This window comes from Ovis aries, chromosome 23 (assembly GCF_016772045.2).
Source record: "Ovis aries strain OAR_USU_Benz2616 breed Rambouillet chromosome 23, ARS-UI_Ramb_v3.0, whole genome shotgun sequence".
NCBI classification, from domain to species: Eukaryota; Metazoa; Chordata; class Mammalia; order Artiodactyla; family Bovidae; genus Ovis; species Ovis aries.
In genome coordinates this window covers 61,058,359-61,073,474 of record NC_056076.1, presented here as the reverse complement: position 1 = coordinate 61,073,474, position 15,116 = coordinate 61,058,359, and the positions used below count along the sequence as shown (strand labels likewise).

Genomic DNA, 15,116 nt, shown 5'->3' with positions numbered 1-15,116 from the left:
TTGCTTTAGTAAACAGAAAATCAAGTCCGACTTTTCCCAAGAGAAAGCCTGTCTAGTTCCACTGATAATCTGATAATAAAGGCTGACTTAGTCAGACTCTGTGATGCAGATTTTCCTCAATATGAAATGAAATGAATAATGTTTTAATTCTCCCAACCTCAGGCTTTACTTTTATAACTGCAGTATAGCAAAATACAGTCATTCATCTTTTGGACCAACTGTGTAATAATCACTGTAGAACAAATCAGTTCAGAAGAAATGTTTGTAACCTTAAAAGCTTGAGTCACAAGAAGTTTTTAAAAATTAAAATTTCATGGCATTCCCTGGCGGTCTAGTGATTGGTTGGAACTCAGGGTGGGGGTGGAGCGGGTGAAGGATGGGGGGTTTCCTTCCTGGTGGGGGAACCAAGATCCTGCAAGGTGCCTGGTGCAACCAAAAAGAAAAGAAAATTTAAATTTCAAATGGGTGCATTTTTAAAATGTGAGAGTATGAAAAGGTAATTAGTAAAAACCCTCTGAGCCTAAAAATATATTACGATGAAACTCTGTGGGGAAGGTGAAATGGATACAAATCAAAGGAGAGAAAAGAGCCACACCTTGGGACCTGAGGGACCTTAATTCCCCGACCAGGGGTCAAGCCCGCGTCCCCTGCTCTGGAGCGCGGAGTTTTAACCACTGCACCTCAAGGGAAGGCCTCTGATAGCTTTTTACATGGATGATGATGGGTATCCAATTGCTACGGAGTTCAGAACCCACTGAAAATTTTAGAAAGTGTTACGGACTAATTCCCTGGAAACGAAATCCTTAGCAACTCTTGAAATTTGTAATAAAAATGCTTAGATGTCGATTTAAAATTTTGGCTGGAGGCACATGGCTTTGCAAAATTCTAAGAGGGTACACAAGTTTGGGAACCCCCGCCCCTGCAAAAAGTTTGGGGACCGCTGCCTGATCCGGTTTTCCCCTAAATGGGGGGTGGGAAGGTTTCGCAGGAGGAGGAGCCTGGGGATGGGCGCCGAGCTCTCACGCGTCCTGCGGGCGCGCACCCCGCGCTCGGCCTCCGGGGACCCTCGTTCCTCCGCGCGCCCGCGCCGGCCGGGCGTGACGGCGCAGGGGAGCGCCCCGGGAGGCCGCAGGCGCGGGGCCCGCCCGCGCACGGGGGAGCGCCCCGGGAGGCCCGGCCCGGCCGCGCGTACCGGGGCGCCGGGCGCCGAAGCCGCGCGCGCACTCGGCGTTCCGGCTGCAGCAGCGGCAGTCCTCGCTCCAGTGGTAGCCGGCCGTGCAGGCGCAGCGGCGCGGCGCCGTCCGGTTGCCGGGCTCCACGGCCCTCAGGGCCTTGCCTGCGGGAGAGAAAGACACACCGTCCGCCTCGTGCTATTCGCGCCCGCCGCCCCCGCCCCGGACCCCGGGTCCCGGGCCCCTCGGACCCCTCGCGCCGGCCCGCCCGCCCGCCTGGGGCGCGCGCGGTGGGTCACCGAGGCCAGGATTCGGGAACCCTCGGGTGCCTCCGCGCACCTGCAGTGCTGGGACCAAAACATCCCGCTCGTTTTTGGTTTGTTTTTCTCTCTCTCTCTCAATAATTAGGAGACCTGTGCGTTTTGAGAAGTCAATTTTCATGTCAGTAGGAAGATTAAGGCCCGGGGGTTGCTAAGCACCGACGATTCTGACTCGTGCAAAACTGGACTTCACAGCTCCTTAAACTCAGCAGTGGCCACAGGACTGGAAAAGCTCAGTTTTCATTCCAATCCCAAAGAAAGGCAATGCCAAAGAATACTCAAACTACCGCACAATTGCATTCATCTCACATGCTAGTAAAGTAATGCTCAAAATTCTCCAAGCCAGGCTTCAGCAATATGTGAACTGTGAACTTCCAGATGTTCAAGCTGGTTTTAGAAAAGGCAGAGGAAGCAGAGATCAAATTGCCAACATCTGCTGGATCCTGGAAAAAGCAAGCGAGTTCCAGAAAAACATCTATTTCTGCTTTATTGAGTATGCCAAAGCCTTTGACTGTGTGGATCACAATAAACTGTGGAAAATTCTGAAAGAGATGGGAATAACAGACCACCTGACCTGCCTCTTGAAAAATCTGTATGCAGGCCAGGAAGCAACAGTTAGAACTGGACATGGAACAACAGACTGGTTCCAAATAGGAAAAGGAATACGTCAAGGCTGTATATTGTCACCCTGCTTATTTAACTTCTATGCAGAGTACATCATGAGAAACGCTGGGCTGGAAGAAACACAAGCTGGAATCAAGATTGCCGGGAGCAATATCAATAACCTCAGATATGCAGATGACACCACCCTTATGGCAGAAAGTAAAGAGGAACTAAAAAGCCTCTTGATGAAAGTGAAAGTGGAGAGTGAAAAAGTTGGCTTAAAGCTCAACATTCAGAAAATGAAGATCATGGCATCTGGTCCCATCACTTCATGGGAAATAGATGGGGAAACAGTGGAAACAGTGTCAGACTATTTTTTTGGGGCTCCAAAATCACTGCAGATGGTGACTGCAGCCATGAATTAAAAGACGCTTACTTCTTGGAAGAAAAGTTATGACCAACCTAGATAGCATATTCAAAGCCAGAGACATTACTTTGCCGGCTAAGGTCCGTCTAGTCAAGGCTATGGTTTTTCCTGTGGTCATGTATGGATGTGAGAGTTGGACTGTGAAGAAGGCTGAGTCCCGAAGAATTGATGCTTTTGAACTGTGGTGTTGGAGAAACTCTTGAGAATCCCTTGGACTGCAAGGAGGTCCAACCAGTCCATTCTGAAGGAGATCAGCCCTGGGATTTCTTTGGAAGGAATGATGCTAAAGCTGAAACTCCAGTACTTTGGCCACCTCATGAGAAGAGTTTACTCATTGGAAAATACTCTGTTGCTGGGAAGGATTAGGGGCAGGAGGAGAAGGGGACAACAGAGGATGAGATGGCTGGATGGCATCACGGACTCGATGGACGTGGGTCTGAGTGAACTCCGGGAGATGGTGATGGACAGGGAGGCCTGGCGTGCTGCGATTCATGGGGTCGCAAACAGTCGGACACAACTGAGTGACTGAACTGAACTGAACTGGAGACGCATTCCTAACACCAGGGCCAATGGGCTCTAACCCCATGTGGTTTCTGGAGATGGGGGTTCATCTGGGGTCCCGCAGGGCCGCCCTGAACACAGACCTACCTCCCTGTGCGAGCAGATAAGCGGGAGAAGCACAGAGGCTTGGGCCTGGCAACATACTTGGAAATTAATCTCTCCCCCAAATTCAGAATAAGGCGTTTGTCCTCTCTTTTCTTACAACACAGAGCAGAGTGCTCTCTGCTTATCTCAGCCTCCTGGCCCTTTCCAGGCTTTGTGCAACAGAGGTGAATGCTCACATGCTCAGTTCATCCTCGCTATTTGCTGGTTCATACTTGTGATTTCACCTTCTCCTTAAAATCTAATCCTATCCTCCAAATCAATACTCCTGGCGCTTTTGCAGTTATTCTCAGAAACACTCAGAAGAGTAAAAACTTTGAGCCACCAGCCGGACAGGTGTGTCCCGGCCGAGGGCAGGGCAGGTAGTCCTTCCAGTTTCAGCTCACGCGGCAAATCAGAGTCCTTCCTGTGGTCTGTTTAGAGCCTAATTTTTGTGTTTTTTGTTGGTGAGCTCCTTCTGTAAAGTGGCCCCCTAGCCTAGGGCTGAACTGTTTCTCTGAGTGTTTCAGAGAAGGCAGTGATATGTCTTTCAGAGAAAATCCATATGTTAGAGAAACTTTGTTCAGTGTTTATTGTGACATTGTTAATGAATCAAAATATTTCTTAAATAAGGTGACTTTACACAAAAAAACAGGCACAAATCTAGGTCATATTTACACACCCAGGGGCAGTATTTACTAACTCAGTGTTTGTGATGACTTTATAGAACTTAACTAAACTATCATGATAACGGACTTCCCTCGTGGTGCAGGTGGTAAAAGAATCTGCCTTCAACAGGGGAGACCTGGGTTCAGTCCCTGGGTTGGAAGATCCCTTAGAGAAGGGAATAGCAACCCACCCCAGCATTCTTGCCTGGAGAATTCCATGGACAGAGGAACTGGTGGGCTACAGTCCAAGGGGTTGCCGAGAGCTGGAACCAGATGAGCGACTTAGCACGCACGCGCGCGTGCACCATGAATAACAGGAGCCAGCTGCGCACACACAGAAGGCAGCACGAGAACACAATTCAAGACAGGCCTCCTGCCGCGTACAGCCTCACCTAATCTGACTGTCCAGACAGCCCTGTGCTGTGTACTCCTTAATGCTGACCAGTGTTAGCTATGGACTGACGTTTGTGTCCCCGGAAAATTCTTCTGTTGAAATCCTAATCCCCTTCAATGTGATGGCGTTAGGAGGTGGGGCCTTGGGGGGTGATTAGGTCATGAGGGTGGCGCCCCGCTGAATGGGATTAGTGCCTTTTTAATGAGAGACAGCAGAGAACGTGCTTCCACTCCCCCTCTGCCCCCACCACATGGGGACACAAGGACGTGGCTGTCCTGGAGCCGAGGACAGGGCCCTCACCAAGGGCCTGAGCATGCTGGCACCCTGATCTCGGGCTTGCAGCCTTTAGCACTGCGAGGAGTACGTATCTGCTGTTTAAGCCACGAGTCTGGGACATTCTGCGATAGCAGCCTGGACTGCCCAGGACACAGCTGCAGGAGGAAACAAGCCAGCCAGAAACCCGTCCCAGTTCGCTGTCTCCAGCTGTAACCGCAGGGAAGCAATGTCTCCTACCCCACTTCCAGACCAGAGCTTGGGGGCCGGGAGGTCCCTCTCCCTTCTGGGTCCACTCTCCAAGGCCCGGGTCAGCTGTGAAGCACCAAGACCAACTTGCATAAACATGGATATACTGTCTGGAACACACAAGAGTCATTTTCCTTTGAAAACTTGAATTCCAGTCTCTCACTCAAAATGTGTGGTTGTCGTTTATTGTTAAAGAGTGTCCGAATCTTTTGCGACCCCACGGACTGTAGCCTGCCAGGCTCCCCCATCCGTGGGATTTCCTAAGCAAGAATAGTGGAGTGGGTCGCCACTTCCTTCTCCAGGGATCTTCCTGACTCAGGGATCGGACCCCTGACTCCTGCTTGGAAGGCAGATTCTTTACTGCTGAACCACCAGGGAAGGGCCTCCCCTCCCTCAAAAGTAAGTGCATATAACCCTGTGTGGTGGTGGATGATTTGACATATTTTTAAATATCTTAATGCACCAGGTTTGGGGCTTTAATCAATTTTGGCAGTAGACAGAGTGAATCTTTCTTTCCAAGAGACAGTGATGAGTCAAACTCATTACTAAGCAATGGGAAAGAAAAAAGACTTGATCAGATGCTTCTGCTCAGTGGAGTTTCCATGTTATCTTCTCCAGACAAAACCTGCCCGCTATCTCTAATTTTAGAAATATTACAGGGCTTTTAAAAAAACTTAGTTCCTAGTATTTTTGTTCTGTCTATTGAAAAAAAAAAACAACCCTATATATCAATAGAAGGATCAATCCTTGTAGCAATGAGCCTTCTGAGCACCCAGATTGAAGTCACTAAATCAGACGTTCTAATGAAGCCATGAGAAATCCTTGGAAAAATGGCTGATGCCAGCTTCAGGGAAGGAGATGTCCAAGATAAGCCTGGGAGAAAGAGCTCTTAAAGATACCCAAGGCTGCATCAAAAGAGGGTCACTTGGGAGAGGGGAGAGAATCGAAGCCCCAGTAAGACTGGTAATTGCGGCAGATGAGGACGCCTGCAGTGTGCACACGCGTGAGCTCATAGTGTGCACATGTGTGAGCTCATAGCATTCTTTTTCTAAAAAATAAGCTCTGGCTAGTTTTGGCAACCCACTCCAGTACTCTTGCCTGGAAAATCCCATGGACGGAGGAGCCTGGTGGGCTGCAGTCCATGGGGTTGCACAGAGTTGGACACGACTGAAGCGACTTAGCAGCAGCAGCAGTTTTATTAAAGAAAGGTCGTGCGTGGTCTGCTTTTCACCAGTCTGTCCTGGCATGCTTCTAATGATACCAGAGTCACCTGGCTCAGGAAGCCAGCATATCTGGCTCTGGAGTATTTTCCACAGCTGTGCCCAATTCACTGTTATTTTTGCCACCATAGTGAAAGACACTGGTGGTAAAGAATCTGCCTGCCGATGCAGGAGACATAAGAGGTACAGGTCCGATCCCTGGGTCAGGAAGATCCCCTGGAGGAGGAAATGGCACCCCGCTCCAAAATACTGCCTGGAAAATTCCAAGGACAGAGGAGCCTGGTGGGTGACAGTCCATGGGGTCGCAAAGAGCTGGATACAACTGAGTGACTGAGTGCCGGCGATGGACACCACTTTCGGCCGTTGTAGCATAATACGCGATTTCAGATTCCCTCAAGGCTGGGCAGAGTTTAGCGAGGACGACCAGTTTCACTTTGCCTTGTCTGATCATTTTCAGAGTCTGCTCGTACCCCAGCACACACTTTCCACTTTACATAACGAACTGGAGCCTAGAGGTGATCAACTCCAGCGACTTTTTCACCTTCTTGGCAGCCTTAGGTGTGGGATGCCCCCAACCAAGTGCGGCTGCCAAGATGACAGGGAGCGAGCAAGGGAGCAGAAAGGAAGCCAGCTCTTCATGCTCACGCAGACCCTCTGGAGACGGCCTGGTGGGGCCGTCACTTTGGAAAGTGGAAAAATGAAGTCCTGAGCATTCCTTCCGTCTTTCCTGTGTAGACTGCACTTCAGGGTGACGACAAGTTGGTGAGAGAAGTTTCTGTTTAGAAAGCATTCCAGCCAATAAATGAAGACAGGATGATGGAGTTAGAACATCACCTTTCTGCAGCCCCTGAATGAAAACGGACCTAGGTCATGATGGTCAACAGCTGCTCATATCACTCAGAAAAGAGAGAAGCACGTACACGGTGACCCGTGACATCACCCTTTGAAGGAGTTTTGCCAAAAAACAAAGCAGAAAAACCCAAACCAGATTCTGATCAGCCTTCTAGATCTAATAACCCCTTTACAGGAAATACAGGGGACAGAAGACATCGTTTCACGAGGCCGAGATAATGCAGCTAGCAAACCTTGACAGTGGAAACCCCACAGGACTAACGGCGTGGCCTCCTTAACAGATGAACTGCATGAAGGATGGAAAGAAGGGGAGGAAAGGAGCTTCTGGGTTGGGACTCAGGAGACATATTCTGATCCTATTCTTATAAATAAGCTTCAATTTTTAAAAGCTCTGAGGCAAAGCCCTATAGTAGTATGATAAGGAGATCAGACTATGCAGGTAGGAAGACATGGATAGTTTAGGAAAGAGACCTGGGAGTTAGAAGGTCTGGTTTTGAGTCCTGCTTCTCACTTGTAACCTTGGAGAAATCACTCACTCCCTCTTAGTTTCTTCATTTTTACAGTAGGATAATCGTAGCTTTCTCACAGGGTTTTTTGTGAGAATTAAGTAACACAACATATGTGGAAGTGCCGTGGAAACCTTTTGTCAAGTGTAAGACACCTTTTAGGGCTAAACACGCAAATGTCATATATTATCACTTATATGTGGTATCTAAAAAAATGATACAGATAAGCTGATTTACAAAGCAGAATTAGAACCACAGACATAGGAAACAAACCTGGTTAGCAAAGAGGAAATGTAGGAGGGGAGATAAATCAGGAGTCTGGGATAACATAACATTGCTGTATGTAAGGCAGACAGGCATCAAGGCTCAAGGCTCAAGGCTCATTCCTGTACGGCACCGGAAGCTACACTCGATGCTTTGTAAGAACCTATAAGGGAAAAGAATTGGAAAAAGAACACCCACCCACCCCCCGAAATAAGCGCAGCACTGTACATCAACTGCACTTCAATGAAAACAGAACAGAACAGATATATTCCAGAACAGCAGTTCTATATGAAAAGCCGTAACACAGTGCTCCTGGGATCCAAGGCACACCCTCGGGGGTCTGTGGGCACTGTCTTCCCTTGTCCCCAAAGGCAGAGCATCGCTGCATCCGACAATGTCATTTGCCCACACTGCCCCTGCCGGGCTGACTCACCTGGGTCGCAGACTTTGTGCAGTAAGCATTTATCTTCTTCGTTCCAGGTGTCCAGGTATTCGTCCAAGCCGCAGGGCAGACAGACGCTCTCAGAGGTAGTGGTGCATTTGGAAGACATGTACGTTCCTTAAATTAGAACGGGGAACATGTGCCAATCAAAACTGCTCCCTCCCAATAAATCAACAAAAATGAGTCAATCTGGGAATTCCCTGGCAGTCCAGTGGTTGGGACTCTGCATTTTCAGTGCCAGGCACCCAGGTTCGATACTTGGTCGGGGAAGGAAATGGATGGCACCCCACTCCAGTGTTCTTGCCTGGAGAATCCCAGGGACGGAGGAGCCTGGTGGGCTGCCGTCTACAGGGTCACAGAGTCGGACACGACTGAAGCGACTTAGCAGCAGCAGCGAGGAACTGAGATCCTGCAAGTCTTATAGTGTAGCCACGGAAAAAAACAAAAGCACCAGTCTACCAACCCCTTTACATGAACATGGTCCCAGGGCGTCCCCCAAAGACAGAGGTCATGTCCAACAGCAGGGGCTCCTCAGGCCTCCCGGCTGGCCCAGATAACCTCACTGGGGTTTGCTGTGCCTGTGCTCACCACAGTCTTTTAGACCTTCTAGGTAAAACCCTAGCCCTTCCCACTCCCAGCCTCTGCTGACTCAGGAAAAGAACTATGGTTTTCAAACAGGTGCCTGCAGAACTCAAGGGGTTCCCTGGGGACTAAGCGAGAGAAACTTCATCTCCTGCCTCACCTCTCCATCTTCAAAACCCCTTTACTGTTGACCCACAGAGTTCCTTTCTTTTGTCCTACGCACACTGTGGGCTCACGGTTAACTTCGTTTGATCAGAGAGTAACACACACGCTCAGAAACACACACACACACACACACACACACACATGCATGAAAATCAATGGATCTTCACTCTGTGCACCCCAAAATATTTGTAGCGGAAATATCTGAAGGATTTGTAATCAGGTAAGCTCCTTTTCCTCAAAGCTGTTCTCCCTTCCCCAGAACAGGGAGTGAGTGAGAACCCTCTAGACTTGGGGCCTCACCGAGGCCACAGAAGCAGGTGGCCACCTCCTTGTCAAAACAACTTTGGGGAAGTGGTGACCGGTCTACCTCCTACTCCTCAGTAGATGTTGTGCGAGAAGTTATAACAGGATTTAGGCAAATTTTAGCAGTGATTCAAAGAAAGTCATCCCCATCCCCACCCCTGGGTTGACCCTGGGCTACAGCTGAGCCCAAACCACTGAACAACCAGGGAACTACGGCAAATAATACTTTTAAATAAGAGTTGTACTGCATATTTTGAGAGTTTGAATCATAAACTTCTAAAACAGTTAAAAAAAAAATTGCCTTCTCCAGAAATAGTGTTCTGGAAAACTAGTGCTTAATTCCAGTTCCTGAAACTGCTCTTGATTGTTAGGTTAGTTCATCTATTGAGAGTAAGATTTTTGTCTTCAGAGTGACAGACATTACTACCTCCACTGCCAGAAGAAGCCCATCCGATTTCGTTTCTCATCTGGCAAGATGGAATCAGGTATTTACTAACATTAAAACAAAAAAGAGCCCCACCCGCTTTGGGAGGACCACAAAAGGAGGTTCAGCAGCACGAACCTGGCTCACATTTCTTACAGCATTGTCCAAGATGCTCGTAATGCCTCTCGCTGGTACACGGAGGGGTGATCTGCAAAGTCACCTAAAGAGAAAATGTGCGTCAGGCAGAGATTAAACACAAGTTCTTCCCAGAGGAAGCCACCAGAAAGCGTCCTGCCGCCGCTCGGCATGACCCCCCCCCCCAACCCCGTCCCAAAGGGATCACTATCCTGTTCTAGCCCGTTTCTTCCCCCTGACAATGTACCAAACCAATGATACTGGCATCAAGATCCAATGATACTGGCGTCAAGTATTTAAAAATATTTTGGTTATGCTCATGTTAGCAGGATGGATTGAAGGGAAATTTATAAATGGTACCCAGAAGGTTGAAAACTGCTTTCGACCAACCACGTACAAAAGTGGCCCCACTTCTGTGTCAGCCACAGTGTGGTCAGTGGTGGACAGTATGGTCAGGGCACTTTGGCCGTGAAAACTGGAGAAGCACAGAGTGGGGTCCCTTCATACGTGCATTAGACTCTTTGCAACCCTCTGGACTGCATCCCGCCAGGCTTCCCTGTCCATGGGATTCTCCAGGCAAGAACACTAGAGTGGGTTACCATGCCCTGCTCCAGGGGATCTTCCTGACCCAGGGATCAAACCTGCGTCTCTTTGTCTGCTGACTTTTACAGGCACATTCTTTACCTCTGAGCCACCTGGGAAGCCTGCGTGTTATACCAGGGGAAATGTGATCTGACAAGCTATTTCTGATTTTAGAAAGATGCTTAATACTGCTTGCCTTTAAAAATTTTTAAACATGCAAAGAATTTTAAAAAGTGGGACAGCAAGGGGTTATAGGGAGCCTGTGACCTGGAGCCTGGAGCACCGCGGCCCACCGGCTCAGGGGATATCCATGTGCCGCTTCAGCTTTTTGAACTCGGATTCTAACATGATTCTAACACCAATAATAATTTCCACATTTGCTCATCTAAGCAAAGCAAAACAAAGGCCAAGTACCCTGCATTCACTCAGATTCTTATCAGTTTGCCACAGTAAAGCTCTTTCCCTTATCAGCTGTCTCTGCTAGAGAAAAACAACACACACCCCTGTTGACAGGCAGGCAGTTGAGTAACAGACCCAAGGGAGACGCGGAAGCCCGAGGTCAGCGGCACAGACGGCGCGTGCACACACCGAGGGGCAGGGCCTTGCTGGGCTGGGGGTCCGCAGTCACCACCTTGCCCTCCAGGGGCTTCCGCTCTCCAGGGTGGGCTGCAAGGGGGCAGCGGGCCCTCCCTGCGTGCACGGGGGTCTGGGGGTGTCCTCAGGGCTGTGAGTGAGCACCAGCTCACAGGGCAGAGATCAGCCGGGGCTCCCGGGCAGCTCAGCGGTGAAGAACCTCCTCCCAACGCCGGCGACACAGGTTCGATCCCCGGTCTGGGAAGATCCACATGCCGCGGAGCAGCTGAGTCCGTGAACCAGAGCGACTGAGCCTGCGCTTTAGAGCCGGGAACCGCGACTCCCAAAGCCGCACGCGGAGCCTGCGCTCCGCAAGAGAGCCCGGTGAACCGCAGTTGGGGCAGCCTCTGCGGGCTGCGAGTAGAGAAAACCCGTGCCGCAACGAAGACCCAGCACAGCCAAAAATAAATTTAAAACCGGAAAAGAGGGACCTCCCTGGTGGTCCGGTGGTGAAAACTGTGCGTCCAACGCAGGGGGCCGGGTTCAATCCCCGGTCAGGAAACAAAGATCCCACACGCCATGAGGCATGGCCAAAAAGTAAAAATTAAGAAAAGAGTAAGTAGGGCGTGCAGGACGCAGCCAGTAAGGGCCTCTCCGACCTCCCCCGGGCCAGGCAAAGAGCTTCCGGGGGGCTGCGGCCAGGGACAGTTCCTCTGAGGTCAATGAGAGCGTCGAACGTGTTTCTGGAGCCAGGCTGCCGGGAAGGCTGTATCTGGACTTGGTTCCTAGGCCGTCTGACATCTCCGTGGACCCGGGTTAAGGGACCGACGTTCCCCAAGCATCCACCACGGGACAGGCTCACAGGATCCGTCAGTGAGCCCTGTGGACACTGGGAAATATGACCTAACAGAAACCGCCCCGCCTCTGCTCTCTGGGGTCTTTCCCTGTTTTTACAGGAGCCCGTGTCTCTGCCTCTGCACAGCAACGTGTGCACAGAGAGGAGACACGCGCAGAGGCAAACGGTGAAGCTGGACGCGGTCAAGGCAAATTCTGTTTCACAGGAAGGGTCTGTTTAAGCCTGATGGTATGTGAGCGCCCCTGCGATGGTGATGACAAAGCAAGCCGGAGAAAGCTGCGGTTGGACTGTATTTCAGATGATCAAGGCCGATTGCTTCTGACCGGTAAGAAAACTGCACGCCTCTGTAAGACAGGCGCCGGCTTTGTCTGGGTCATGTACACAGGTTCTTTTTAGGGGAATTTGCTAAAAGGGCTCCTCCTGAAGCAGCAGCCGGAAGCTCTGTCACTTGCCACTGTGGGCTGGGCGCTGGGCTCCAAACCCTGGCCTCTGGTAAGCATCAGCCGCCCGAATATGTGGACAGTTTGTTTACATGTTTAGGCGCACGGCTGTGATTCATTCCGTCCATTCGCCCTCTAGCCCAAGAGTGTAACCCTGGCAAAAACAGGGAAGCTGTGATTCCAGAGGTGACCAGATGTCCTAACTCTTAAACAGATTTTCACAGACTATTCCTCAATATTTATCTCTGTCTCCTAAGCTAATTGTGACTTTACACCTGGACATGTCTTCTTTTTAAAGTGCTGAGAGATAATTCACATACCATGAAATTTCCCCTTTCAAAGGTTATGATTCAGTGGGCTTCTTTTTTTTTTTTTTTTTGTATATTCAAAAAGGTATGCAACCAGCACTGCTGCCTAATTCCAGAATATCTTCATCACTGAGAACTGACATGTTTGTTTCACATGCTATAGGATTACCGATCTTTCAAGTTACATCAGTAATTCTGCTACTGGGAAAACTGACTGTGGTGAGGCAGACAGTTTTGGTATTAATCTAATTTAAGGTAGAACTTAGACTGATCCCTGCTTCATTCCTGAGTTACATTAGACACTTTGCAGCACACCTTCAAACTTTCAAAATGACAATCAACATACAACTTATAAGGCAACATACGTACATAGATATGGTTAACGAAATACATGTGTGTGTGAGTCTCTCTGTGATGTCTGAGTCTTTACGACCCCAAGGACTGTAGCCCACCAGGCTCTTCTGTCCATGAGGTTCTCCAGGCAAGAATACTGGAGTGGGTAGCCTATCCCTTCTCCAGGGGATCTTCCCGACCGAGGGATCGAACCCTGGTCTCCCGCATTGCAGGCGGGTTCTTTACCATCTGAGCCACCAGGGAAGCCCCAAGGAAACGTGCTTTGAGGGCAAATAAAAAGAATCTAGAAACCTCTCTTGAGGAGGCCCGCACCTTCCGGAGAAGACCAGATACACGTGGTCGTTGTTGTTTTTCCCTTCCTTGTTCTTTTTTTCCTCCCTTGCTAGTGGAGGTGACGGAATTCCAGCTGAGCTATTTCTTATCCTAAAGGATGATGCTGTGAACGTGCTGCACTCAATATGCCAGCAAAATTGGAACACTCAGCAGTGGCCACAGGACTGGAAAAGGTCAGTTTTCATTCTGATCCCAAAGAAAGGCAATGCCAAAGAATACTCAAACTACCGCACAATTGCACTCATCTCACTAGCAAAGTAAAGCTTAAAATTCTCCAAGCCAGGCTTCAACAGTACGTGAACTGTGAACTTCCAGATGTTCAAGCTGGATTTAGAAAAGGCAGAGGAACCAGAGATCAAATTGCCAACATCTGTTGCATCATCAAAAAAGCAAGAGAGTTCCAGAAAAACATCTACTTCTGTTTTATTGACTATGCCAAAGCCTTTGACTGTGTGGATCACAACAAACTGTGGAAAATTCTTCAAGACATGGGAATACCAGACCACCTGACCTGTCTCCTGAGAAATCTGTAGCAGGTCCAGTTAGAACTGGACATGGAACAACAGACTGGTTCCAAATCGGGAAAGGAGCATGTCAACACTGCTTATTTAACTTCTATGCAGAGTACATCATGAGAAACGCTGGGCTGGAGGAAGCACAAGCTGGAATCAAGATTGCCAGGAGAAATATCAATAACCTCAGATATGCAGATGACACCACCCTTATGGCAGAAAGTGAAGAACTAAAGAGCCTCTTGATGAAAGGGAAAGAGGAGAGTGAAAAAGTTGGCTTAAAGCTCAACATTCAGAAAACTAAGATCATGGCATCTGGTCCCATCACTTCATGGGAAATAGATGGGAAACAATGGAAACAGTGACAGACTGTATTTGCTTGGGCTCCAAAATCACTGGAGATGGTGACTGTAGCCATAAAATTAAAAGACACTTGCTCCTTGAAAGAAAAGCTATGACCAACCTAGACAGCATATTACAAAGCAGAGACATTACTTTGCCAACAAAAGTCCGTCTAGTCAAGGCTATGGTTTTTCCAGTGGTCATGTGTGGATGTGAGAGTGGCCTGTGAAGAAAGCTGAGCACCGAAGAATTGATGCTTTTGAATTTTGGTGTTGTGCCTGAAGCCAGTGTGAGGAATCCCGCCAGTGACAAGGTCATGAGGAAGGAAGTTGACATACGCAAGGTCGTGATCAGACTTCAGGGGTCCCCCTGGAATTTCCTGAGCATCCACCCCCCCCCCCCAAAATAAGAATCTGCCTGCTTTTCCACTCTTCTAATATTCTCTGGAAAAAGTCAACTCAGGGCTTTAGCCTTCTGCATTTGAAAGGGATGTTTCAGTTAAACCCCCTCTGATGACTCTCTAGCTTGCCTAACAGGTTCCCCCGACCTCTTACAGCTTGTGAATTGCTTACAGCCCCTCAACTTCGAGAGGCACAAAGCTTAAAAGCATCTTAAAGATACAGAGCCTTTTCTAAAGAGTTAAAAATTATATTGGTAGAGGGTTTTCACTGTTGACTCAATGACTGCTGCCAGGCCTCCATATTCTTTATCTTTTAGGCACCTGGGAGGATCTTAATCAATGTAAACGGGATATGGAAAAAGATATATAGTAGTTTTGATGTTAGCAACACTAGACTTTTGAGTTAATTACTTTTCTCTTTGTTATATATCACTGCACTCCTCTTGTGTCCTTGCTATGTAAGAATGTAACTTTATTTAGTGCTTTCTGAGAATGGCACCAGACTTTGGGAAGATCAACACAAATAAGTCTTCTGGTTGACAAACCCTTATCAGAAAAAAGGCTGTAAAATGTTAATTGGCCCTTTTGGCCAGAAGATGATATAAATCACCTAAGACTTGTGTATACAATTAGGTATGCAGAGAGAAAAGCCTGGTTTTGATAAGAGTCTGGACTGCTAACGCTGCATAACTTTGTGTTACCCATTGATCTCCATGTTTTATCAAAAGTATAAACGGCCTTCTGAACAACAGAGGACGGAGCCAGTCGCTGGACT

At 48.7% G+C, this 15,116-nt stretch overlaps 1 protein-coding gene across 4 annotated transcripts in view; it reads right to left on the bottom strand.

The window, feature by feature from the left end:
• TNFRSF11A (TNF receptor superfamily member 11a) overlaps positions 1-15,116 on the bottom strand; it is a 65,146-nt gene that overhangs the window by 27,992 nt on the left and 22,038 nt on the right. For 3 of the 4 annotated variants that reach the window (XM_042239675.2, XM_042239673.2, XM_027960852.3), the window contains exons 2-4: positions 9,645-9,726; positions 8,024-8,149; positions 1,193-1,336 (exon numbers count right to left, since the gene is read on the bottom strand). In XM_042239675.2, the coding sequence (XP_042095609.1) occupies positions 1,193-1,336; positions 8,024-8,149; positions 9,645-9,726 (352 nt within the window). The remainder of the gene's footprint in view (positions 1-1,192; positions 1,337-8,023; positions 8,150-9,644; positions 9,727-15,116) is intronic. The other variant, XM_042239674.2, reaches the window with a different exon arrangement.